Genomic DNA, 27747 nt, shown 5'->3' on the forward strand with positions numbered 1-27747 from the left:
CCTAGGGAGCTGGCCACAGCCTAAGATTTCACCTCTGGTACCCAGTAGACACCAGCAGCGGAAGATCGTCTTCCCTACATCCCTGCTGTCTTCTTCTCCCCAGTAACCCTGGATATGATTCTTTGGCTTTTCCTCCGGGAGACCAAGAAATACAAGCAGCCTATCATTGACCTATATAGACCTATGATTCAAGCAATGCCCAGCTGTTTCCCTCTCAAGAGACTCCCAGGCCCACAAGCTGCCAATACCCAGCACCTTAAAAAACACAACAGTGACTAGTGGAGAAAATATGTATATTAAATTTCATATGTATGCACGGTAGGGAGGCCATCACTGCAGAAGGATTTAAGAGTCTGCTTTGCAAGTCCATCTAAGACAACAGTGGCTGGCTGCTGCCCTTTGTCACAGATTTCCTCCTTTTTGCTGGTGGGGGCCTGGTGGAACTGTGGGGGGACCCAGTGGGGACTGAGGGTCCCTTGGGGGCACCATCCTCTTTTAGGGAAGCAGCTCTCTTGGCAGGCTGTCCTGGAAACTGTTGCTTTCCTTTTTCAATCGCTTTGGTTATCCCAAGGGATTGACTGCAGTCCTTAAGCCTTGGGGCCATGGAATTCTCAGAGGGTGGCGGCACAGCAGGTGAGTCCACACCGTTGGGAGGGGCTGTGTGCTTTGAGAGAGCAGCTTCCTTGGAGGACTTTGGCTTAGGTCCTCTTCGCTTTTGTTTCCTCTTCCCACCAGGCTGACCACTCTCCTGGGGCCTGGCAGACACTTGGGCTTTTGGGACAGAAGGGACAGTGGATTTTGAGCTTGGCCCTTTGGAGGTGCCATTCATCTTGTGGAAGGGCTTTCTGGAACGCTGCTGTTTCCCCAGCTGCTGCTTTGGTGCCCCACCAGCTCTCTTGGCTGGCTGACTACTGTTCTCAGACGTGGGGGGGACTTGATCCTTCAGCTCAGGCTCCGTAGGGGTAGCTGCTGCTGTGTTTCCTGAGGTAAAAATTAGAGATGGTTTGATCATTAAGAAACAGGGAGGTTGTTGGGTAGTGGTGGCGCACGCCTTTAATCCCAGCACTTGGGAAGCAGAGGCAGGTGGATCCCAGGGGTTCTTGTTGCAGACAGTTTAACTTAAAAAAAAGAAACAAGGAAGGAAAGAGTGAAGTGAGGTGTGTGTGTGTGTATGGCAGGGGTTATGAAGTGCTATTCTTAGGAGCTCCTGGCAACTGATGGCTGCTGGGGATGGAGTCTGGCTCCAGGAGATGGCCTCATACCATCCATATATAGTCAACACTAAATGGATTCAGGGGAGAGAAGGTGGTGAGGAAAGAATTAAAGACTTGATCTAAAACACATTATACAAATAAAAAAATATTTTTTAAAATAGTCTTTTTGGCCGGGCGGTGGTGGCGCACGCCTTTAATCCCAGCACTCGGGAGGCAGAGGCAGGCGGATCTCTGTGAGTTCGAGGCCAGCCTGGTCTACAAGAGCTAGTTCCAGGACAGGAACCAAAAGCTACAGAGAAACCCTGTCTCGAAAAAAATCAAAAAAAAAAAAAAATAGTCTTTTTAAAAGTAGGGGTGGGCCCAGCAGGTGTTTTTACCTGCTGGCAAGCCTACGTTGGGTCAGGAGCCACACAGTGGGAAACAGAGAACTCACAGAAATTATTCTGACCTCCACAGGTGTTCTGTTGCATGCACATGCCCACACATATATCCACACACAAAATAAATAAATAAATCATAAGTAAGTAAGGTGGAGAACAGAGGCCAATGGCTGAAGTGAGCTCCAGCTTCCCCACATGCTCAGGGGCACACCTCCTCCACACAGGCATCAACTGTGCACACCACACAGGCATCAACCCGTGCACACCACACAGGCATCACACCGTGCACACCACACAGGCATCAACCCGTGCACACCACACAGGCATCACACCGTGCACACCACACAGGCATCACACCGCACACCACACAGGCATCAACTGTGCACACCACACAGGCATCAACTGTGCACACCACACAGGCATCAACCGTGCACACCACACAGGCATCAACTGTGCACACCACACAGGCATCACACCGTGCACACCACACAGGCATCAACTGTGCACACCACACAGGCATCACACCGTGCACACCACACAGGCATCAACTGTGCACACCACACAGGCATCACACCGTGCACACCACACAGGCATCACACCGTGCACACCACACAGGCATCAACTGTGCACACCACACAGGCATCAACTGTGCACACCACACAGGCATCAACTGTGCACACCACACAGGCATCAACTGTGCACACCACACAGGCATCAACTGTGCACACCACACAGGCATCAACTGTGCACACCACACAGGCATCAACTGTGCACACCACACAGGCATCAACTGTGCACACCACACAGGCATCAACTGTGCACACCACACAGGCATCAACTGTGCACACCACTCAGGCATCACACCACACACCACACAGGCATCACACCACACACCACACAGGCATCAACCCGTGCACACCACACAGGCATCACACCGTGCACACCACACAGGCATCAACCTGTGCACACCACACAGGCATCACACCACACACCACACAGGCATCAACCCGTGCACACCACACAGGCACCACACCGTGCACACCACACAGGCATCAACCCGTGCACACCACACAGGCACCACACCGTGCACACCACACAGGCATCAACCTGTGCACACCACACAGGCATCACACCACACACCACACAGGCATCACACCGTGCACATCACACAGGCACCACACCGTGCACACCACACAGGCATCACACCGTGCACACCACACAGGCATCAACTGTGCACACCACACAGGCATCACACCGTGCACACCACACAGGCATCACACCGTGCACACCACACAGGCACCATACCACACACCACACAGGCACCACACCACACAGGCACCACACCGTGCACACCACACAGGCACCACACACCACACAGGCACCACACCGTGCACACCACACAGGCACCACACCACACAGGCACCACACCGTGCACACCACACAGGCATCAACCTGTGCACACCACACAGGCACCACACCGCACACCACATAGGCACTACACCGTGCACACCACACACACGTACTAAGGAAAGACAGAAGAGCAAAGGAGATGATGGGAAAAGCAGAGCGAATTAATTACCTGCGTGGGGCTGGGGAACAGAATTGGAAAACTTCTTGAATTTGGCAATAAAAAAACCATCCATGTTGTGAGTGTGAGGGTAGAAGCGTCGGGTGGAACGCAGCGTCGGGTGAAAGCGCCTTTCTCGAAAGCGGGTAAAACCTTCCTGGCCGAAGTCCAGGCCAGTGGGCACCAGTCGCACATTCCTCTTTTTCAAGGCGTAGTCTACCACCCACTCGTTCTCCTCCACCTGGACGAGGGGAGACAAAGGAGTGGAGTTGGATCCAGATCTGAGACGCTTGCTCTCAGAGGCAAACAGCCTTCCTTCCCACCCAATCTCGGCTAATCTGCCCCTGCAGAGATCTCACCGTAATGGAACAGGTACAGTAGACCAGGTAGCCCCCGGTCTTGGAGGCCGCATTGACAGAGTCAATAGCACTGAGCAGCAGTTCCTTCTGAAGGTGGGCACAGCGTAGGACATCCTTCTCATCCTGCCCAAGAGAACAGGAGTGGAGACTCCATATAACAGCCTCAGGGAGGGACCTGCTGCCTACGGGTGTTCTGACTTCAACACCCCAGCCCACAAGATCAGCCAAGGCCCCTCACCTTGTTTGTCTTCACTGCAGGGTCCTTGGAGATGACTCCTGTGCCACTGCAGGGAGCATCCAGCAGCACTCGGTCAAAGCCCCCCACCACCTGGGGAAAGGAAAGGTCAACCCGGTGCTTGCTGCAAAGGGCACTACCAACTTCCCGAGGACAGCACTAAAACACAGCAACATTGCCAAGGGCAACATAACCCGAAGCCTCAGGAAGACAAGAGGCCCACCTTGGGGAACTGGCGTCCGTCGTAGTGGCTGATGATGGTGTTGGTGACGCCCAAGCGATGCAGGTTGCCCACGACACTCTTGAGTCGCTCAGCACTGACATCATTGGCAAGGATCACTCCAGTGTTCTTCATCAGCTGAGCTGTGGGCAGGAGAGGGGAGCACTAGGGCTCAGCAGCAGCTCCCCTACCTCACACTTGCTACCTACCCTCCAGCACAGAGCCTGCAGGCCAACTCCCCTCTGCTTATCCAGCCTGTCCAGTGGGGACCACACCCACCCACAGGGCTTCCACTTTTGCTGACCAGCTTTCTGGCCCTACATATAAAATTACTTTTATTTCTTTCCTTTTCTAAGTAAGGTTCTTCTATAGCCACGGCCTGCCTTGACCTTCTAGTGTTCTTGGAGTACAGGATTACAGACTTACAGTACCACACCCAGCTCAGAGTGCCAAGGGCTTCTACAGGCATTATGTTCACCTTTTAAAGCCAACCATGGTAAGAACGATGTTACCAAAATTACTATCCAAGTCAGCCAAGGTCAGCTAAAGGGTTAAAAAACAGAGCTGAAAGCCGGGCGGTGGTGGCGCACGCCTTTAATCCCAGCACTCGGGAGGCAGAGGCAGGCGGATCTCTGTGAGTTCGAGACCAGCCTGGTCTACAAGAGCTAGTTCCAGGATAGGCTCCAAAACCACAGAGAAAAAACAGAGCTGAAACCGGAGCCTAAATCCCAGAAAACACCATGAACCCTATATTCTTTCTTTCTTTTTTAAAAAAATATTTATTTATTTATTTGTTATATATACAATAGTCTATCTGTGTGTATGCCTGCAGGCCAGAAGAGGGCACCAGACCTTATTACAGAACGGTTGTGAGCCACCATGTGGTTGCTGGGAATTGAACTCAGGACCTTTGGAAGAGCAGGCAATGCTCTTAACCACTGAGCTATCTCTCCAGCCCCCCCTATATTCTTTCTAAAGCGCAGTCAGATGACACCCACCCAGCCTGCCCTTTCCATACCTATGTAGCTGGTCTTCCCTCCAGGAGCACAACACATGTCTAAGATCCGCTCATGCTCCTGAGGCGCCAGGGCCATGACAGGTAACATGCTTGAGGCTCCCTGAAGCATATAGTGCCCGGCCAGATACTCGGGAGTAGCTCCTGTAAAAGAGGACCTCTGTGGAATGTGCTGGCACAGGGATGCAGAGCAAGGGCTACTGCCGGGGACACTTACCAATGGGCACCGAAGAGTCATAGACCACAAGTCCAGACTTTGACCACTTTCCCAAGGGATCCAGATTAACTCCACGATTGATTAGAGCCTGAAAAAAAGAACGAAGATGTCAAAACCATATATTCTACCCAAAACCAGTCAGGCATGAGAACCTGTCCACGCAGGTCCATGTCACTGCAACGCCAAGCACGCCCACTCAACAACCAGCAGACTCTCTCCTCAGACCATCCAGTGCCTTATAAAGACTGGACAGAGAAAGGGACGATTGCTAGCTATTCTAGTCCTCAGCCTTCAAGTCCCTTTGTTTTGAGACAGGGTATTGCGATGTAGCCTGAGCTATCCTGCCTCAGCTTCGCAAGTGCTGGCATTTACAGGTGTAAACTACCAGATCTAGCCACACAGCCCAGTTGGGGATTGCTGTGGAATAATTCTTCTGTACACTGTGAAAATTTGTTGCTGTGATTGGTTTAATAAAGCAGCTGACCAGCCAAGAGTTGAACAGGATAAAGTTAAAGTTAGGCAGGAAAGCCATTGAGAATGCTGGGAAGAGCAGGCGGAGTCTGAGGAGGCTGAAGCAGGAGGAGGGAGAAGCAAGATGGACATGCTGTACTGAGAAAAGGCACCAAGCCATGTGGCAAAGAATAGGTAAGAACTATGGGTTGGGGGGCTGGAGAGATGGCTCAGTGGTTAAGAGCATTGCCTGCTCTTCCAAAGGTCCTGAGCTCAATTCCCGGCATGGTGGCTCACAACCATCTGTAAAGAGATCTGGTGCCCTCTTCTGGACTGCAGATATGCACAGACAATATTGTGTACATAATAAATAAATAAATATTAAAAAAAAAAGAACTATGGGTTAATTTAAAAGTAAGAGTTAACTAGTAGGGCTGGAGAGATGGCTCAGAGGTTAAGAGCATTGCCTGCTCTTCCAAAGGTCCTGAGTTCAATTCCTAGCAACCACATGAGGTCTGGTGCCCTCTTCTGGCCTGCAGGCATACAGACAGAATATTGTATACATAATAAATAAAAGAGTTAACTAGTAATATTAAGCCTCCGTGTCTATTTGAGAGCTGCTGGTAGGACAGAAACTTCCGCTTACAGGGACTGTGGCTAGGACTTGTGACTGCTAAAGCAGAGGGCTCTAGCACAAGCCACATCCCCAGCCCCTCTGCCCCATTCCCGTTTTTTTTTTTTTTGGTTTTTTGAGTCAGGGTTTCTCTGTGGTTTTGGAGCCTGCCCTGGAACTAGCTCTTGTAGACCAGGCTGGTCTCGAACTCACAGAGATCCGCCTGCCTCTGCCTCCCCAGTGCTGGGATTAAAGGCGTGCGCCACCACCACCTGGCTTCCCACTCCCATTTTTTAACTCCAGGTTTCTAACTCAGTCAAGTACATTCCAAATAAGCAGACTACTGTCTTCTGTTAAATAACAGCTACAGTATGCATCACTGGAGAGATGGCTCAGCAACCATGCTGTTAAAGAGGACCAGGATTCAATCCCAGCATCCACATGTGGCTCACACCAACATTCCTTAATTCACATGGTGCACGTTCATAAATAAAATAAATCTTCAAAACGAATAAACAGTATACAAGATAACACTGATTCTGGAAGACTAAAATTGTATGGCTGTGTTTTACTGGGGGCTTCTTGTGGCCTCCTCCATCCCTTATAAGGCAGCAGTTCATCCTGACACAGATGTCTCAGCCCAGTCACAGGGAGCAGAGGTGGCAAAGACAAGGCCCTGCTCTACATGGCCTAGGCCCTTAGACCCGAGACAGAGAGCAGGTTCTTCTAGCCCACTTGCTGGGGCCAGGTGAGCAAAAGCTGGTCCAGTCCTGAATTAAACGACACTGACTCCTCACCTGAGCAAGGTCTCTGCGACGAGTTTTCAAGGTGTTGGTCCGAAGGGTGACTGGCCGGGGCACCTCATTGGCTTCTAAGAACTCTATCAACTGCAATGGAGACAGTGTTTGGGGACTGGGTCAAGAGAGCCACGGGTAGAGTTGGGGGTGGGGTCCTAGATGCCTTCACACCCTACAAATGTGAGAAAAGCAGAAGGAAGAGACTGGCAGGCGGGTACCTCAGACAGAGGGAAGATCTCCATGAGTTTGCCCAGCAGGAAGTCTCCATATGAATAGTAAGTGGCCAGATCCTTCTGAAGCTGATTCAGATACTCAGAACGAGACCGTCCTTCTTCCCGCTGAGCCCCAAAATTCCGAAGCACCTCCACTATATCCTGGATCCGCTTGTGAACTCCTTGCAGGTCTGGAGCCTGGGCATGTGGGCCCATTAAGGAAATGTTGCCTCAAGTGGTAGGCCTAAGAAACCCTCTTCTGGTGCCTTCCTCCTCCAACCCTCACTCTGCACTCCAAGGATATCCTGCTCCACTTCCCCAGCAGGGGGCAGCACAAAGGCTTCCTCATCCTCCACATTGATCTGCAAATCCCCCTCTGCTCTGCCAGCCTTTGGGGGACCGGACTCAGGGGGAACATCATCTTCCTCTTCATCCGTCTCCTCCTCACTCCACTGACCCCTAGAAACAAGCCAGGAACAGAGGTTCAAGCCAAAACAGATACCCTCCTTCCTCACCTCAAATCTCTTCCGCCCAGCTGCTGCCAAACTCACCCAGCAGCAGCCTCCCGCGACTTCTGCTTCAGAGCGGCTCTTTCGATGGGCAGCAACTGCAAGGAGAGAAGGGCTGAGGCGAAGGCTCCCTTGTCATCCTGCCTCACTCGTCTTTCCCATAATCTAACTGCAAGGAGAGAAGGGCTGAGGCGAAGGCTCCCTTGTCATCCTGCCTCACTCGTCCTTCCCATAATCTAACTGCAAGGAGAGAAGGGCTGAGGCGAAGGCTCCCTTGTCATCCTGCCTCACTCGTCCTTCCCATAATCTAACTGCAAGGAGAGAAGGGCTAAGGCGAAGGCTCCCTTGTCATCCTGCCTCACTCGTCCTTCCCATAATCTAACTGCAAGGAGGGAAGGGCTAAGGCGAAGGCTCCCTTGTCATCCTGCCTCACTCGTCCTTCCCATAATCTAACACTCTCTCAGAAGCAAACAGAGAAGCTAAGGACACAAGTAAGCTCTGACAGAGAATCTATGTTACGTGTATTTCCTCTCGTTTTCCATTCTTCTGAATAAACACATCCTAGTCATATAATCGCTGGTACCACAGAAAACAAACCTTTACCCTCATTATATACCACCTCCCTACCAATAAATATAAATAAATAAAAAGAAATCTTTTTTTCTCTGACAGGATCTTACTATACATCCAGGCTGCTCTTGAACCCCTGGGCGACTGGCCTGTCCCATCTGGATGGGAAACTTCTTTTCCGTGCTGGGTTCAACTATCATGGCCTCACATGTCAGGTGAGTGCTTTTACTACTTCAGCCCTGCAACAACTGCTTCATTAAAAATGAGCATTCAATGGGGCTGGAGAGATGGCTCAATGGTTAAGAGAACGGGCTGCTCTTCTAGAGATCCTGAGTTCAATTCCCAGCACCCACATGGTGGTTCCCAGCCATCTCATCACTGTCATGAGATTCAGTGCCCTCTTTCTGGTGTGCAGATGTACATGCAGACAAGAACATACATACATAAAATAAGTAAATAAATTTTTTAAAAATATTATTTAGTATGTATACAATATTCTGTCTGTGTATATGCCTGCAGGCCAGAAGAGGGCACCAAACCCCATTACAGATGGCTGTAAGCCACAATGTGGTTGCTGGGAATTGAACTCAGGACCTTTGGAAGAGCAGGCAATGCTCTTAACCTCTGAGCCATCTCTCCAGCCCATAGTAAATAAATCTTTAAAAAAAAAAAAAAGAGCACTCAAGCTGGGCAGTAGTGGTGCACACCTTTAATCTCAACACTTGGGAGGCAGAGGCAGGCAGATCTCTGAGTTCAAGGCCAGCATGGTCTACAGAGCCAGCTGAGGCTACCCAGAGAAACCCTGCCTCAAAAAACCGAAAGAACCTTCAAGGACAGCAGGATAGCACTCATCCCCAAATTAATTAAGTAAATAAAAAGTGAGTAAGTAAAGAGAGACAGCTTGGTGGAAGAACTCCTGGAAAGCTGTTCTCTGACCGCCACATGTGTGCTTTGGCGTGTGTAGACGTCTGCACTCACACACTCACAAGTAGATAAAATTTAAAAAATACTTAGGGTCAGCGGGCAAAAGCACTTGCTGCCAAGCCTGGCAACTTCAGTTCAGTCCCGGGGACCCAAATGGTGGAAGGAGAGAACAGACCCCAAATTATTCTCCAACCTCCACATTCACAGTATGTATGTGCATATATACACTAAATAAATGTCTAAAAAACTTCAAAATGTGTGCATGTATTTACACTCAGCAGGATATCCAAGTATCTACCGCCTTACATCTTCATCTGCCAAGATCCCTCTCTTTAATCCCATCATTCAGAAAGCAGAGGCAGGTGGATCTCTGAGTTAAGGGGCTAGCCTGTACTACACAGTAAGACCCTATCTCAAACAAACAAAAAGATCTGAGAACACACAGAAGTGATTCTCACCTTTCCCTCTTCATCCTCCGAGCCAGAGTCCGCTCCATAGTCATCCACCATATCGGCATCACTGTCCTCAGAGCCCCAAAGGTCCCCCTGGTTTGCCACAGTCTCCTCCTCAGATTCTTCCTCCTCATCCCCATCACTGTTTTCAGCTGGTGCTGGGCGCTTCTTACCTCGAGCCTGAACTGCTCCTGAGAACAGTAAAGTGTTTGACACATCCTGAGCAGATGGCTGCCACACTCCCTGTCCCACACTTCTGGAGCCTGTCGTTATAGCCCTGAGAATGACCTTTGGGGGCTGGAGAGCACAAACTAACCTTGTCCCGGACCCAAGTTCAGTTCCCAGAACCCACATGTGACAATTCACCACGACCTGCATCTCCATCTCCAGTAGAATCAGCATCATGTGCACACACCCACACCCTCCCTCCCACCCACACACGTAATTAACAAATAATAGAAACAGAAATAGGACTGGAGGGAAGGCTCCGCGGTTAAGAGCAGCTGTTGCTCTCGCAAAGGACCCAGGTTTGGTTCCTAGCACTCACATGGTGGTCCACAACTACTGTAATTCTAGGGGGATCTGATACCTTCTTCTGACCGCCATGCGCATCAGGATACATGCGATACACACTTATACATGCAGGCAAAACACTCATGCACATAAGATAAATTGAGTTTTTTTTTTTAAATAGTAAGATAAAAAGCAATCTTAACCAGGCATGGCAAGACACACCTTTAATCCCAGTACTAGGGAGGCAGAGGCAGAAGATCTTTTTAAGTTCGAGGCCAGCCTGGTCTACAGAATGAGCCCAAGGACAGTCAAGGCTACAAAAGGAGATTCTGCCTCAAACAAACAAAAAATAGATTTTATATTAAAAAACAAAACAAAAAAAAGCTTTTTGTTCTTCCTTCCATTCTAGAAATCCTAGCCTATCTAGGGTCCAGAATGTTCTTCACACAGCAACTGATTCTGTTTTCACTGACCTTTCGATAGCGCTCCAGGCAATGTTTCGATTCTAGGAGACTTATTTGGCTTAGAGACTTCAACAGACCTGGATCGCCTTTTGGCTGCCCTGTAGATACAGAAAGTGAAGACATGGGAACACGCCTCTAGGTTCTGCTACCTCCCACCTTAACAAGGAGACATGGCAACGCACAACTGGCCCTCTTCATCCATGTACCAAGCAGCTCCAATTTCTGCTAAGCCTGGGCATCCAACACTCACCTTTTCCGAGCACGACTAGACAGCCTCTTGAAATTCTCATCGCCAGCTGTTAAAAAGGAGCAGATTAGGAGTTTAAGAGAAACACACAAAAAGGAAGCACAAATGTAACTAGGAAGAGGGCTGCTACACTAACTAAGGTGTTACAGACAGAATTAGTGATGTGGCTCAGTGGTAGAGTGTGCTCTTGGCAGGTACAGGCCCCGGGGTTCACCCAGTGACAGGAAAGAAAGACACAGGGCTACAAAGTATAGTCAGTGTGCAACACTCTGTAACACTTTCCTGGGAGTTAAGGGGAGATATGGAGGCGGGGCTGATGGGACAGCTTGGGCCAAGAATGGGAAAAACCCCGGGTTCCATTCCATAGCCTCCAGTAAAGGGGGGGGGGGAGGTGTAGAGGCGATGAAGAGGTCATCTACCTGACTGTTCAGCAACCAAATCAAACCAAAAGGGACATTCTGATGACAGCAGAACCTCAAAACCTTTTCTCTGCCCTTTCCTTTATTCTCAGCTCATTCAGTTATCAACTACAGCGGAGTTTTGCTAATGTTATTATATATATATACACACACACACACACTCTACAAGAAATTGCAGCGCTTTCCATTGTGTGTGAGACACCCAACTCCTCAGCATCCATTTCCTAACGAAGCCTCTCTCCCAGAATTCCAAGATCTAACAAGCGATACCATGCGTCCATGGACCATGGAGTTGAGGATCTCTTTCATGGGGCTGTGACTGGCCAATGCTTCAATAAACTACACTTTCCATTCAAAACCGGACACCAGCTCCCTACGCAGTCTTTTCTCCCAAGCAGTGTTTCACTACACAGCACTCAGACCCCTGCTTTTCATCCCTTCTTCCAGACAATTCATGACTGGCCTGTCCCGTTTCCAACTCCTGCTTGCTAAAACCAGGCTCGGCAAAACCTTTCTAAATTCTTCATGAGAGCCCCCTTTCTGGAAACGGAGAACGGAACCTCTCCTCGCACACCCGGGTACCCGTGCCCCAGTGGCATCTACCCTATCTTCCAACACGGATGACTTCTGTCCTAACAACTCACATCTACGCAGCAGGTGAAGGCGGACGCGCAAACGGGTCGAGGTTATGATACAAAATGGACCAGGGGCCAGGCGGGGTCAGGGAGCTACGACCCTCACCTGCAGGCAGGAACCTAACCAGTTCGGTCTCTGCACCCTTCTGTTTCCGGGCTTTTCGGCCAGGTCCACGCTTCTCCTTCTTCGTAGGGTCCAACTTACGCCCCATGGTGCTAAAGCAAAGAAAAACGGGGGAGGGCAGCGTTGTGGATACTGAAAGGGGAACGCAGGCCACAGGCTCGGCGATATTGCCCGGGAAGGAGACCCGCCCGGCCCAGAGCCATGCTCGCGACCCCTGATGGGCCCCCTCAAGGCACCCCCACCAAACCCTGGCACCGCGCCCCTCTCGGTGCGCCCAGGTCGAAACTCTTTCCCGGGATACCGCACAAGCACCTGAAGCCTCCGCCTGGCTAACCTGGCTCCCGGAGACTAAGCGGCTCCAGCAAAGGCCCTCTCCACGTGCACTCGGGGAAGAGGTCCCAGACAGCGAGCCGACAAAGTGTACTGCGCACGCGCAAAGGTCCTCCGGGCAGCGCACCGCCTTTTCCGGCAGGGGCGCCGGAACGGACCAAGTTTAGGAACACACGCGTCACCGGCTCCAGCGGTTCAGGGAGGGAAACGTGCGGCAGCCTGCTCCTATTCGCTCCGCCCTCCCGCCGACGTCGGCTTCCCACCGAGGGTTCCAGTTTAGGACGCCCGAGGCCGCCAAGCTTCTGTCTAGAACCGCAGCACGACCCCTTGCCCTGGCATCCTGCGGATTGTCTTAGATCTCAAGATCGCGAGGTTCCACACTCCTGCTCCCAGGTTTTGATTAGAACCGCTTTCCTTAAGGAAGCTAATCTTCCCCTCTTCATTTAGCCAGAAATACGTACTCGCCCTCCTCCAAAGCAGTACTAGATAAGAGTAAAGAACTTTCCAGGCGGCTAAGCCTGACAACCAGAGTTCATTACTGGACACACTCATATTGTGGACGTCGGGAACTAACTTCTGCAAATTGCCCTTTGACCTCCACGTGTACAGTAGTCCTCCCCACAATTGTATGTAATACAAAAAGGTTATGAACAGTAAGTTGGGTGTGGTGGTGGACTCCTTTAACGTTAACCCAACTCTCTCGAAACAGAATTTGAGGGCAGCCTCAAACACACCTCCTTAGTGCCCACTCAAGAGGCAGACAGGCAGTTCTTAGTTCAATGCCAGCCTGTCCAAAAAAAAAAAAAGCAGGTGGTGGCTCACATCCACTAGGCACTAGGGAGGGAGAGGCAGGCGGATCTCTGAGATCGAAGCTACAGAGTTCCAGGATAGGCCCAAAAGCTACAGAGAAACCCTGCCTCAAAAATCAAACACAAGCCGGGCGGTGGTGGCGCACGCCTTTAATCCCAGCACTCGGGAGGCAGAGGCAGGCGGATCTCTGTGAGTTCGAGGCCAGCCTGGTCTACAAGAGCTAGTTCCAGGACAGGAACCAAAAGCTATGGAGAAACCCTGTCTCGAAAAATCAAAAAAAAAAAAAAAAAAAACACACAAAATGTGCGTGCATTTGTATTACACATTCCCATATAGAATGCTTCCCTAGCACTTAGGTGGTCATGTTGGCCTTATTTCACAACTACCAGGCAGGTAACTATTGCATGGAGGACTCTGCGGGAATGCATTTGCTCCAGGTTAGAGGCTACAAAGGGACGGTGCAGCAGCCTCTTGTTCTCTATAATAGCAGCACCTGGCACCCACTCACCCACACTGAACCAGATCACTAAAATACAAGGAAACTTTTATTTTCAATTCTCATGAAGAAATTTGTTGTGGTTTTTTTTTTATGCTTTTGGTTCTTTTCCTTTTTTTTCTTTTTTCTTTTTTTTTTCCAACTTTATTTTAGCCGCTCAGTGGCTGGAGCCGCTGGGTTCCTGGTATTAAAAAGATGCCAACAGAGGTAGCTGTGTCTCGCCCAGGGGCCCGGCCCACTCTGAATACCCCCCAAAAGGAGAAAACACAAAGTAAACCAACAAAATAATAAAACCAAAAAGAGGAAGAAATTCAGATCATTTTCTTCAAGCCTGGCAGAACCCACAACAGTTTGTAACAGGTGCGCGGTGGGGAGAAGCCAGGGTCCAGAAGGCAGCCAGCCTGCAGCTCCTTGCACATGGCGCCGCGCTATTGCTGCTTGTCTCTCCAGCAGGAAGGGCACCATTGCCCCTCACTCCCTCCCTGCCCATAGTGCACAGGGCTGTTCCTTTACAACTCAGAAGATGGGCAGAAGGAAGGCGAGGATCTCTCCGGCCCCCCAGGGGGCAGCCGGGACAAGAGAAAGTGAGGAAGGTCACTGCTCAGTGGTGGAAGTGGGATCATCGCTGGGTCTTCACTGCTGTTGGGCTACCTAGAAGGATAAACAGCCAAGAGTCAGAACACAGAACCGAGGTAGGAAAGCCAAGGACACAAGCAAAGAGCTGCAACTAAGAAATTGGTCCTACCTGCTGTGGGGGAGGTTCTGGTGCCCTGTTTGCCAGACGGCTGAGAATGTTCCGCTCTGACATCTGTAACCTCACAGCAACTGGGGGGATTCGGGCAATGGTAGCTGGGAGTCGAGTCACATCTGCTTTCATGTCACTCAACAATTCTTCCAACTGTTTCAGGACTGCAGAGGGGAAATAAAAGGGAGGGGAGGCCGTGAGCTGTGGTCGTCAAGGGCACAGTTCTAAGCACTGGCTGCTCCCCAGCATACACCAGGATATGCTATTGCCTCTTGACACTCACTTAACCGGCCTGGCCCAGATCCCTACTCTTCATATTCTAGTTCCAGTTGGCTTTTGTGGCCCAGGCTAGGCCTGGAACTTGAGTTCAGGTGAGATTCCTGCCTTGTCTCCTAAGTACCTGGGGCTCTAAGCATAAGCCACCACAGTTGGCTGATTCTGATCTGTTTAGTGCATCCTTTCTATTCTCTCCGTTTTTTTTTTTTAAAGGTTTGCCTCAAACTCACCCTGGCCAAGCCTGACCATGATTTCCTCATCCTCTTGCCTGTGCCTCTCTGTGCTGGATGACAGGTGAATGCCAACACAGAGCTTTATTTCTTACAGCTTTTCTTCTCAGCATCAGGTATCAAACAGCTAACGCCTATGATCTCCTCTTTTACACGCATGCTTTTCTACTTTCTGGATGTCTCCTACCACCTTTATGACACCCATCCGTTCATATTTTACCCTCTACCCCTCATAATGTTTTACTGTAATCAGAAACACAATACTGAAAGGGGTCTAGAATTTGAAGGGATCTAAAAATCAACTGAAGTCACCTCTAAAATATCCCAGGTGACACTATTATTCTCAAGAACCCGAATATACTAAGAGTTCAAAGAGCAAACTGTTATCCTTGATTGCCGCAAAAAAAAGATCCTCAGTAAGAAGTTATGGATGTTGGGGACGGAAGAGTAGAGAGGGAGGCTGAAGGAGCAGGAGGCAGGGGAGCCACTGGCGACCTTTGTGTAAGACTGCATTGGCTGGCTTATTTCCTGCCATCGACTCCTTGGAGAGGTGCTGGTGACTTTCTGCCAAACACTCCACCTCAGCAAAACGAGTGTTAAGGGCCATAGATGGGTGAGAGGGGTCTTCTGACATGTTTAGGTAAGCTGCTCTTCGAAGCTGCTCCTCGATCACCAAGGCTTGCTCCAAGAGCTGCACGGGAGGGAAAAGAAAGAGGGGTTGGACTAATTGCCACTTTCTCACTGACGGGCCTCTCAGGTGAACTTGCGGCTCCTCAGCACTACCCCTTTCCCACGTTGGATCACGGCACACCATCTCCTTCCCATTAGAGGCCCACACGTTTTACAATTCCTTATTCTTTAGAACCTCATAGAGAAGTAATAAAAACTCAACTTAGAAAAATAAAATAAAGTTGGGTGGTAGTGGTTCATGCATTCAAGAGGCAGAGGCACGTGGATCTCTGTGAGTTCAAGGCCAGCCTTGTCTACAGAGTGAGTTCCAGGACAACCAGAGCTATTAGAAAGAGAAACCCTATCATGAACAATCAAAAACCAAAAAAGAAAAAAATAAAACCATAGGTAATCCCCCTGCTAGAGAAAATGTTAACTTTTTGAGAATTTTCTTCCAATATCTTCCTATGTATACATCTTTTACAGCAGTTAAGTCATATATTGATGACCATGCACATTTAAGTTATATACCAGGCACTTCCTTTGCTCCTCAAAACCATAGGATGACTAGTTTCACTTTCAATTTTTTGTTGTTGTTCTTTGACAATGGGTGGTGATGGCGGCACACACCTTTAATCCCAGCAATTGGGAAACAGAGGCAGATGGAGCTCTGTGAGTTCAAGGCTAGCCTAGTCTGCAGCAGAGCTAGTTAGAAGGCAGACAGGACTACAAAGAGAAACCCTGCCTAAAAAAAAAAAGTTTGTTCTCTGACAGGGTTTCAGGTAGACTAGGGTAGCCTTAAACTCACTAGATAGCCTAGGATGACTGCACTCCTGATCCTCTTACCTCTACTCCCCGAATGCTAGGGTTACAGGAATGTGCACCATTTCTGGTTTGAGGGGACAAGAGGTCAATGAAACAGAATACTGCTGTGTTGCCCAGACTGGTCTTGAAATTGCAACCCTGGGGCTGGAGAAATGGCACAGCACTGAAGAGGGCTTGCTAGACAATCACAAGAGCTGGAGTTCAGATCTCAGCATGTGGCCCGAGCTCTCAGACAGGGAAGATCACTGGAACTTGCTGGCCCCAAGTTCAGGTAGAGACTGTCTCAAAGTAAGAGGGCAGTGTGAGAGAGCATCAGATGCCTGTGCTAGATGCTGGGACACTTGGAGGCACACAAATACATTACAAGTAAGTAAATCTTAAATTGCTTCTCAAATACCTGGGAGCAGATGGGCCTGCAGGCAAAAACCAGCACCACCATTACCACACCTTGTTTTTTGAGGCAGGGTCTCGTTCTGTAGCTCTGGGTAGCCCTAGAACTCACTTGCAAATCAGGCTGGCCTCAAACTGGCCACGATCCATTCTCCCAGGTGCTGGGATTAAGGAAAAAATAGTTTTGTGGCACAGTAATCTATCCTATGCAGATAGGAACTGTACCAATCAGGTTATCTGGATCTCAGAAACAAACAAACAGCAAAGTTTCATAAACCCAAGACTGGCCATGAATTCATGATGTAGCAGATGACAACCTTACATTGGCTAGCCTGGAACTCACAGAATTACACCTGCTTCTGCCTAAGAAATTTTTTTGTTTTTGTTTTTTTTTGAGATAGTGTTTCTCTGTAGCTTTGTGGCCTGTCCTGGAACTAGCTCTTGTAGACCAGGCTGGCCTCAAACTCAGAGAGATCTGTCTACCTCTGCCTCCTGAGTGCTGGGATTAAAGGCATGCGCCACCATCGCCTAGTGAATGTTAGTTCTTAAATTACAAAACGTATCCATTGTTTGAAAGTTCTTTCCCTAGTACTCAAGATCAAGCTCATGGCCCAGTAAAGTGCTGTGTGACTAAGCTACATCCATACCCAGCCTTATATACTGTTTTGCTGTTGCTGCTGTCAAGCAGGTTGGTTTTTATTGTTTTATTTTTGTTTCAAAGGCAGGGTTCCTCCCGCTTTAGCCTCCTAAGCACTAGAATTACAGGTAGGAGCTCCCAACATGCTGTTCCTGTTGGTTCTTACACAGACCCACTAGGGATAAAGGATGTTATAAGAATGGGCCTATTTACATATGACTTGTGTTAGTCAAGATGTACGAATTTATGCCCAAATAGACATCTACTTCTAGTCTATATACCACACCAACTTACTCCCCCACCTCAGGTTATAAGCATTCCAAATGTTTAGTCTTGCCTTTTAGGAAGGGTTGTTTAAGATAGAGCCAACTGTGACCAAACTTAGCTAAGGATAACACTAAACTCCTGATTCTCCTACCTCCACCATCCAAATACCGAGATGACAAGCATGCATCGCTGTAGTTCTTTTTTTTTTTTTTTGATTTTCGAGACAGGGTTTCTCCTTAGCTTTTTGGTTCCTGTCCTGGAACTATCTCTTGTAGACCAGGCTGGCCTCGAACTCACAGAGACCTCCCCTGCCTCTGCCTCCCGAGTGTTGGGATTAAAGAAGTGCACCACCACCACCTGGCTCCGCTGTACATCTTTTTAAGTTGTCTTAGTTTGCCCTGTACTTAAACTCCTGCCTCAAATTTCTGAGTGCTAGCTAGGTGGCAGGCATGTGTCAACACCCCTAACTACTGCCACTCTTTTCAAACTCAAGTGATGTCCACAGTAGCAGGCAGTACTGCTATGCAGGTGACGGATGTCCCTCAATGTGCCTCACACTGAGGATGTGGGCAGTGGTAAGGAAGGTAGCTGAAGGGTATCAATTGTGAGAAATGCTAAGCAGCTTTCCTCAAACTGAACACCTCTCTGCTCTCACAGGAGCACCTCTCTCTGACTCTAACTGAACACCTCTCTGCTCTCACAGGAGCACCTCTCTCACTGACTCTAACTGAATATCTGTCTGCTCTCATAGGAGCACCTCTCTCACTAACTCTAACTGAACATCTGTCTGCTCTCACAGGAGCACCTCTCTCACTGATTCAAGGTCAGTCAGCTACTTTTGGGTCTTACTATGTACACCAGACTCAGCACTCACCAGTTGCTCATGGCAAGCTTTGGTATAGCCCAAGAGTTAAGAATTAAGTTTTGTTATAGATAAATGGCTGTGGGGAAATTAAAAAATAAGAATACATGCTTTCTTTTGAAAATTACCTGTAATTCCCATCTCAGCATCCACAAGTAGAATTGGAACTAACTATGTGTCCCTATTCCCACTGCTTTCAATGCCAAAGCTGTGGATTCACAACAGAAGCCATTAGGCCCACTAAGCATTACTCGCTCTCTCTGCCCTTTCCTCTCTCCCTCTATTTTTTTAGATTTCCAAGACAGGGTTTCTCTGTGTCTTGAAACTTGCTTTGTAGATCAGACTGGCCTCAAACTCACAGGGATTCACCTGCCTCTGCCTCCTGCGTGCTGGGATTAAAGGTGTGTGCCACCACTACCCAGCTCTCTCTGGCACTTTGACAGAAAAGTTTTGCTAACCCCACAGTAAATCACAAAGTCCAGAAACCCTTTGATGTTATTTTCTTCCCTTTAACCGTCACATGTCCACAGTCAGCATCACAGGTCAAGCTCTTAATATCTCATAACTATATAATTACAATCTTGTCAATGTGTTCATTTCCCTTGGTCCTATCCAAAGACCTTCAATGGTTGCCTATGAACTAGAGGAATAAAATCCATACTCTGTTTCTGGTACAAAGACCCACTGGCCTTCTGGTATGATGCCTACTGTCCTCTAATTCCTAACCTCTTTCTAACCTATCTCCCACCACTACTCAACGCAAATCTATAAGTCCCTCTGCTCCTACTCAATAATCTCTATTATATATATCAAAACTTTTATAGTCATTCATGAGCTACCTCCCCAACTGCCCTGTAGAACTTCCTTAGGGCATTAAGTAGCCTCTTCCCCCTAACACACAATGTCATCTATGTGAAACTAAATGCTGGAAAAACAAACACATTGCTTATCTCTTCTTATGTCTCTGTGCAATTCATTGCTTAGTATATAACACCTAAAGGCATACAATTATTAGTATAATTTTTTTCTTTCAAGATTAATTTATCACATATACAGTGTTCTGCATACAGGAATTCCTGCATGCCAGAAGAGGGCACTAGATCTCATTATAGATGGTTGTGAGCCACCCCGTGGTTGCTGGGAATTGAACTCAGGACCTCTTAAACCCTGAGCCACCTCTTCAGGCCTAATAAACATTTTCTTTTCCCTCAAATACACTCAACTTAGGAGAACTGCATCTTATTTCCATGGTATCCTATTTGATATCTACATACAAGATATACCAATAAATAGTTGCTAAATACTTGAATGAGGCTGTCTTAGTGGAATATTGAAAACAGGGTTCACCCTGTATCTTCTCTTTGCACTCAGCTTTCCGTTTGTCCACACAGAAAAAAGAGACCCCAGTCTACCCACAGCCCTACTTCCTCAGGGATCCAATTCAATCCCTTCCTAACTTTGCTGAACCCCTGAACCTATAGAATTCGGCACCAAACCCACTGAACTAGTCTGTGTCACTCATTAGGTACAGCTACAACTCTTGTACAAATCATTAACTTCAACTCTGTATATGTCTCCTTTGTTGGTATTTGTTTGAGGCAGGGTCTGTGTAACATTGGTTGGCCTGGATAAAGCTCGCTATGTTGACTAGGTTGGCATCAAACTCACAGAGACCTGCATGTCTCACTCAGCCTCCAAGTCTATGTATCTTGATCCCTGTGTCAAGTCATGACTACAAAAGACAAAATATAGGGCTGGGAAGACGGCTAGGTTAAAAGCACTGGCTGCTCCTGCAGAAAACCCAGTGCAGTTACCAGCAAGGACAGGGTGGTCACTACCTTCTGTCAATCCCAGGGGATTTGATGCCCTCTTCTAACCTCTGTAGACATCAGGCACAGAAACAGTACACAAACATGCATACATATAACATAAAAATAAGTATCCTGGGGCGGGGGTGGCACAAGTGGTTGAAAGAATGGACCTTACAGAACCTTCAGTCTCATTTGTCCCATCCTGCTCACCTTGAATCTTCGAGCTAGAAATTTATTCTTGATCTCTAGAAAATTGCCACGGTTCATTTCACCCTTGAAAGGCTCATTGAGGATGGCATACCGTGGGTCATTCTGGATATCCTGCCATCGGGCATAGCCATGGCTAGTGGAAAAGTGCTCAGGAAAAACAAAGGAAATAAGAGTCTCAAGCTAAAGCCTTAAGATCCCAGCACCTAGACACAGTCTTGACTCAGGCAAGGATACTTTATAATGCCAGCTAGCAGCCAGTAGTCATGTCGGCGGTGCCAGATCTCGTAGGTCTTCTTAGTGACTGTGGCTGCACGCTCCTCATTCTGCCAAAGCGAGTGCAACTCTGAGAAGGAATCGAGAGGAAGGTTAGAGAGTGGAGAAGGCAAACACCCATGAGAATTAAAACCACTGAGGTGTGCAAGAAAGGTGGAGCGCACTATCGTCCATATACTAAGTCCCAGAGTAACCAGGGCTACATAGTGAGACCCTGTTCCAAAAAACACGAAAACAAAAGCAAACAAACAAACAGTTATTCTTGTCCTGTCCTCCCCCATCCATCTTGGTATGGTCTAGTTCTAGCTCCCTAACACAGAACCAAGAGATGTTCATAGCATGTCCCCACCACACACTGACTTCACCTCAGGTCCCCGTTCCCATACCAGTAAAACCCCCATCTGCGATGTTGAACATGAAGCGCTGTTTGACATTTTTCTTCTGCTTCTCATCACTGAGATCCTTGGGGGTTTCTCCATTCTGAAGCATTACCTCCTTTTTCTCTTCTTCCTCTTTCTTCTCTTCTACACGATACCACAAAGGCAAATGTCAGGACTACAGCCCTTGTATGCTGTATCTGTCTACATCCACCTCCACACTCAGGTCTCCCAGACCCAGAAGAAGTGTCACCAGCCAGTTCTCTAACAAGTCATTTATCTTAGAATAAAATGTCTATAGTAATAGGTAATGAGGTGAGGGTGGGTTACGATTGTTTCTGGTTTTAGTACAAATTTAGTCCAAGTAATAATCAGCTTCTCAGAGGTTAAGATGGCTCAAAGGTTAAGAGCACTGGCTGCTCTTCCAGCGGTCCTGAGTTCAATTCCCAGCAAACACATGGTGGCTCCGAACCACCTATAGTGAGATCTGGTGCCCTCTTCTGGCCTGCAGCCATACATGTAGGCAGAACACTGTATACATAATAAATAAACACTATATACATAATAAAAAAATAAATCATAAGAAAAAAAATCAGCTTCTCTACACACTGACCTTTATCTTCCACCACGATAGGGGTCAGGTCTATTGCAGACTTTTCCTCCACCTTCTCCGCCTCAGCAGAGCCTAAAGAAGAAGGCACTGAGAACACCCTAAAAAAGACAACTCCACTCTGACCCCCATAAAACTTGGACAGTGTTACACATCTATACTGCTATAAATAGAGTTTCAAAGATGTCAGAGGCTGGGGATAATTTAGAAGCAAGGGTCAAGGGTCCCAGGTCTATCACTTCTTCCTGATACTCCAAAAACGTAGAAAAGTCTAGAACTACACAGCAACCTGGAGTGCTTGTAAACATATATATAAATATGTATACCTTTGGGCTCCGTCTCCATAGGCTCCTCTGTTCTCTCCTTCACCTCTGCCTTCTCCACTTTCTCCTCTCCCTCAAGAGGCTCAGCAGGAGCCTTATCATCCTCGGAGGCAGGGGCAGGGGCGGAGGCAGGGGCAGGGGCAGGGGCAGCAGGCTGTGCACACTTCAAAGGAACAGAAGACAGAAGGTGAAGCAAATGGGCCTGAATCTCAAGAGCCATCTGACGTTAGCAGAGCATCCAGTCACCCCATCTCTCACCTCCACAGTCACCTCAGGGGCTGTAGATTTCGCCTCCTTTTCTCCTTCTGCGTTCTCTTCTTCCTTAAGGCTATTTTCCTCTATTTTTATCCCATCCTCTGCAGACCAATAGAAGACAGTCAATTAGGGAGGTCTCAGGATCAGAGGTCAGGCTGTTTGTCTCTTTCTAAATTGTCCTCTCGTGCCTTTAAGAGCCAGCCCTATTCTTAGGACAGCCCTCCTAAACTGAGAGGGAAATTGCTGTGTGTCCGGCCAGACTACCCTGTTAAGACTGAGCACAGGGGAGTAGAAAAAGGCACAGGACAAAGTTTTTAAAAAAGGACAGAAATGACATAACAGGCCGACTTACCAGCAGGTGGTGCAGGTGCAGGAGTATTGGGTTGTGTGTCCCCTGGTGTGGAAGGTGTAGGAGTCTTTGGAGAGGGTGACCCTGGCTGCGACATTTTCTTGTTTTCCTCTACTTCAGCCAGTTCGGGCATGCTCCAGCGCCCATTCACGTGTTCAAACTCCTGCACCTATAGCAAAGGATGGCAAGTTAAAGACTCCTTCCAGCTGCAGATTACTTTCCTATTGGCCCCCAATTTCTCTAGAAATCCTTAAAAATGAAAACAGGCTTGGCACTTACCTTCTTGCGAATCAAGGACATGACACCAATTCTAGTAAGAACGTGCTGCCGAGACAGGCCTTCACGGGGGACGCCATCGGCAAAGGTTTCTGCCCCATCTGCCCCAGGCTCACATAAATGCCGCATGAAGAGTGACACATAAGCCCTGTAGGAAGTCAAACAGAGAGCCCGTCAGACACTGGGGGGCCATAAACATGGCTCCATCTCAAGGTAAGGCCCTGTAATGTCCTGGAATGCTGATCTCCAGATCCACACTATAACCCAAAATCTCTTTCAGGGAAGCCAGGAACACAACTCTCATGATTAACAGCTTCACTTAGCAACACCCCTTTCCTTGCACAACATGGGTTAGGCCCTGGCTCCAACTGGTATGCCCAGCCCTGAACTTACTTAAATTCTTTCTCTGACTTGCCTCGAAGATCTCTCACAAGCCACTGAGTGGTAAAAGCATCCTGAGGTGGCATGCCATATCGCATAATTGCATTAAGAAATGCTTTTCGCTGACGAGCATTAAAACCAAGTACCTAAGGAGAAAGAACCACCATAAGAGAAAGCAAGCCTCTTCCCACCAAAGACCCACTGAATGACATTTTCTCGCCCCCTTTCATCCCACTAAAGGATCTACGGTACTTACTTCAATATTTCCACCAACACGAGCCAGCAGAGGAGGTAATGGTTTATCTTTATCATTCCGCAGGCCCTTGCGACTGGGCCTGCGGGGAGCTGTAAGCAGAAACGATGGATGAGTGACACTGATGACAGTAAACACTTGCAACAGCTACAGAACTGGCAAGATGGCACCACTCTCACCTTCTGATCGTTCATCAAAGTCTTCATCACCTTCCTCTGAGGCCACTGAGTAATCGGACTGGTTGTCGGACTGGTCGTCCTGCCAATCTGGAGGGAGAGAGGGCAGATGAGCGGGGCCCACTGCTCTAGTAGAACGGCCCGTGGGTGGGGGGCGGGGCCGGCCACACACACCTCGGTCCTCCTGTGAGCCATCATTGTAGTTGACCTGTTTACGGATTCTTTTTCCTTTGCCCAGATTTCGGGCTAGATCTTCTTGCTGCTGCTCATAATGGTGCCGCAGCAATTTCTCCCAGTAGTCAGGATCCACACTTTCTTCCTGTTTTATGATTTCCCGTTCTACCTCCTCTTCCTCCTGGGGCAGAGGGAGGGCCAGGACTCAGGGGTGCTGAAGTCAGCACCACCAGCTACCCCTGGTCCTCACAGTTCCCATTCTGATAGCTCCTTTGCATGGCTGATTTGTAAACCCTCGGTGTGCCTGCTTGGACCTAAAAACTTGGAAGAAATTTAACAGACAGGAGAGAGCTCCTCAAAGGTTATGTGTAGATTAGCAGTTAGCCTGATTAAAGAAAAATATAACAAGGAGAACTATTCTGACGAGACAAAAGACACTGTGCAGCTTCTATCCCTTCCTACTGGCAACATCCAAAAGCAGGAGAACAAAGAGAGGAAGGTTACACCTTAGCCGGCAGGATGGAGGCTTCCAAACACTGCAAGAGATCTTCAAAGCATAAACAGACCAGAAAACAATCTGGTCTTAATTAACCACATAAAAGTATCAACTGTTTGAGAAATTTAAAAAACAAAAAAACAAAGTCGCGCGAGTGCACATACACACACTTCCTCACATGCATATATACAGAAACACACTTAAGTATCTTCTAAAGGTCGCCAGATTGTTTTTGTTTTGTTTTGTTCTTTGAGCAGGGTTTCTCTGTGTAGTCCTGGCTGGCCTTGCACTCATAGTCATCTATGTACCTCTACCTCCTGAGTGCTGGGGATTAAAGGCTTGTGCCACAACTGCCCAGCTTGGCTCTCTACGTCTTATTACCCAAGTTACTTTCCCCCTTAGACACTTCAGAAATACTGATTAAATACAAATCCTGGGCTGAGGATACTTGCTTAGCAAACACAAGGCCCTAGGTGTGACCCCAGCAATGCATAAGTCATGCAGAGCAGCATGTGCCTCTAACACTAGCCTTGAGAAATCAGAGTTCAAGATCAACTTCAACTACATAGTGAATTCAAAGCCAGCTTGGAATATATGAGACCATGTCTCAAAAAAAGCAAAATCCAAGTCCCTCAAGACAAAGTAAAACCATTATTCATAGCCTAAGTACAAACAACCTACATGTCAGAGTTGACCCTGGGACGCATATGGAAGGAGAGAACCAACTCTTTGCGTCTCTGTCCTACACACACACACAAACTCTCTCTCTCTCATATAAATGTACAAAGAAATAACCTAAATCCCTATGCAACTAAATTATAGAATAGGGTGGTCATCCCTAATGAAAGAAAACAAAATCTAAGATAACTGCCTTTAAAATTTTTAGTTCCAAATTTTTAATTTTATGTATATTCTTTGGCTGCATGTAAGTCTGTGTGCCACAATCACACCTGGAACCCAAGGAGACTAGAAGACAGCATCAGAGCCTGGTAAGACAGATAGACACACACACCCATATGTATGCATACAACACACATACCCATATGTACATATATATATATATATGTATACAACACGCACGCATGCACACACGCGCAGTCAAAGTGAAAACAATTGTCCCAGAAGAGAACTAGACAGGACAGGGTGGAAGAGATATTTTTTTCTTTTAAAATTTGAGCCACGTTGCTCAATGGCTTGGATAAGCAGTCCGTGGTGTGACCGAAAAGTGGTGGAATCTCCATGGAATAGAGACCTAATGGGAAGAAGTCAGATCACTGAAAGCATAACGAGACATTAAGACAGCAGCCTTTTCTCTTTTGGATCCTCCCTTTTTCTTCTTCTTTTTGGTTTTTCGAGACAGGGTTTCTCTGCGAAACAGTCCTGACTGTCCTGGAACTAGCTCTTGTAGACAAGGCTGTCCTCAAACTCACAGGACCCACCTACCTCTGCCTCCTGAGTGCTGGGATTAAAGGTGTGCGCCACCACCGCCTACCTTTCTGCTTTTCCCTGCCCTCGAGCAGTTTCCTCAGTGCAGCCACCCTGCTAGGATAGACGCGTTGCCCATAAGCAACAGTACCTACTATCCACTAAAGCTGCTGAAATGTGGAAGACAAAATAAGCTTTCTTAAACTCCTCTTCCCTTCCAATCTGACTTTTGAGATACACTCTAACTTTGTAGTGCTGAGATGCCAACTCCCTACTAGACCAGGATGGCCTTGAACTGAAGAGATGTTTGTTTCTGCCTCTTAAATGCTAGGGGTTAACGGCATGTGCCACCGCTGCCCAGCATTAATATTTATGTATTAAATTGATCACCACACACCTATAATCTCAGCGCTCAGGAAATCTGAGGCAGAAGAACTGAGCCTGAGGCCAGCCCGGAATTGAATTTCAGGTCAGAGTGGGCTATATAATGAGGCCTGGCCATTAAAATAAAATTTTATGCCTAATAGTACAAGTCTTAGCCAATACAGAAGCTGAGGCAAGAGAACCAAAAGTTCAAGGCCAGTTTGGGCAACAACTTATAGAGGGGCTAGGGATATGGCTTGGTTGGTAAAGTGCTTGCCTTGCATGCACCAATTCTTAGACTCAATTCTCAGCACCATATACAACCAGGTGTGATGACAGATGCCTATAATCCCAGCACCTGGGAGGCAGAGGCAAAGGGGTCAGAAGTTCAACATCATCCCTGGCTGCCTAAATTCTATCTTGGGCTACACAAGACCCTGCCTCAGGAGGACAGTGGTAGTGCACACCTTTAATCCCAGCATTTGGGAGGCAGAGACAGGCAGATATTTATGAGTTTGAGGCTAGGCTGGTTTACAGCCAGTATGAGTTCTAGGACAGCTAGGGCTACAGTAAAACCCTGTCTCAACAAAAACAAACAACCCTGTCCCCAGAAATATTTTTAAAGTACATAGTACTATGTATAATGAATATACATAATAAAACATTTAAAAGAAGGGACTGGAGAAATGATTCAGCCGTTAAGAGCACTGGCTGTTCTTCAAGAGGTCCTGAGTTCAATTCCCAGCAACCACATAGTGGCTCACAACCATCTGTAATGAGATCTGGTGCCCTCTTCTGGCCTGCAGGCATATATAAAGACAGAACACTGAATACATAATAAATAAATTTTTTAAAAATATTAAAAGAAAACAAAAATTCTTTTAGTATGGTATATAACTCAGTAGCAGATTAACTACTTAGCCCCAGGTTCCATCTTCAACAACCCCACCAAAACAGTCTAAAAAGAAATACCCAGGTGTGATAGTTGATGCCTTTAACCAACACTTGGAGGCAGAGGCAGGCACTCTGTGAATTCCAGGCCAGAGCTACATAATGGGACCCTGTCTCCAAAACAACAACAACAACAACAAAAAAAACAGAAAATAAAAATAATGAACAGAACACATATAATTGCATATATGTGTGTAAGTATCCTTACATATACTTGCATAGGTCACCCCCTAACACGTGCTCTGCTAGGCAATTTCACTCTCTGCCACTGAAAGGAGTAAGATTTCCTTCCTATCAAAAAGCAGTTTTTGGTTGAATTTACTGCTGATTTATATAAAATTTCCCCACCGGTTACACATAAACCATGACTA

General features: G+C 47.8%; 2 protein-coding genes and 1 non-coding gene across 12 annotated transcripts in view; all 3 read right to left on the minus strand.

Annotated features, from left to right (window-relative positions):
* Positions 1-277: 277 nt before the first annotated feature.
* Positions 278-12561, minus strand: Nop2 (NOP2 nucleolar protein). Its single transcript, XM_075982739.1, has 16 exons — positions 12471-12561; positions 12119-12228; positions 10962-11007; positions 10721-10809; positions 9741-9925; positions 7831-7886; positions 7584-7738; positions 7286-7485; positions 7068-7157; positions 5208-5295; positions 4994-5134; positions 3979-4118; positions 3759-3848; positions 3521-3643; positions 3174-3402; positions 278-981 (listed from the first exon to the last, which is right to left on the minus strand). The coding sequence occupies exons 2-16, from the start codon at positions 12222-12224 to the stop codon at positions 371-373; spliced, it is 2349 nt and encodes a 782-aa protein (XP_075838854.1). The 5' UTR covers positions 12225-12228; positions 12471-12561; the 3' UTR covers positions 278-370.
* A 1247-nt stretch (positions 12562-13808) lies between these two features.
* Chd4 (chromodomain helicase DNA binding protein 4) overlaps positions 13809-27747 on the minus strand; it is a 36788-nt gene continuing 22849 nt past the window's right edge. For 5 of the 10 annotated variants that reach the window (XM_075982744.1, XM_075982750.1, XM_075982742.1 and 2 more), the window contains exons 26-40: positions 24142-24322; positions 23971-24057; positions 23795-23883; positions 23551-23684; positions 23161-23305; positions 22885-23050; positions 22536-22633; positions 22281-22440; positions 21958-22029; positions 21354-21491; positions 20929-21037; positions 20695-20827; positions 15519-15714; positions 14518-14681; positions 13809-14423 (exon numbers count right to left, since the gene is read on the minus strand). In XM_075982744.1, the coding sequence (XP_075838859.1) occupies positions 14406-14423; positions 14518-14681; positions 15519-15714; positions 20695-20827; positions 20929-21037; positions 21354-21491; positions 21958-22029; positions 22281-22440; positions 22536-22633; positions 22885-23050; positions 23161-23305; positions 23551-23684; positions 23795-23883; positions 23971-24057; positions 24142-24322 (1890 nt within the window). In that variant the 3' untranslated portion in view covers positions 13809-14405. Of the gene's footprint in view, positions 14424-14517; positions 14682-15518; positions 15715-20694; positions 20828-20928; positions 21038-21353; positions 21492-21957; positions 22030-22280; positions 22441-22535; positions 22634-22884; positions 23051-23160; positions 23306-23550; positions 23685-23794; positions 23884-23970; positions 24323-27747 lie in introns of all 10 variants that reach the window. The other 5 variants (XM_075982746.1, XM_075982743.1, XM_075982748.1 and 2 more) reach the window with 2 other exon arrangements.
* Positions 22706-22841, minus strand: LOC142856618 (small Cajal body-specific RNA 11). Its single transcript, XR_012911666.1, has one exon.

This window comes from Microtus pennsylvanicus, chromosome 8 (assembly GCF_037038515.1).
Source record: "Microtus pennsylvanicus isolate mMicPen1 chromosome 8, mMicPen1.hap1, whole genome shotgun sequence".
Taxonomy (NCBI): Eukaryota; Metazoa; Chordata; class Mammalia; order Rodentia; family Cricetidae; genus Microtus; species Microtus pennsylvanicus.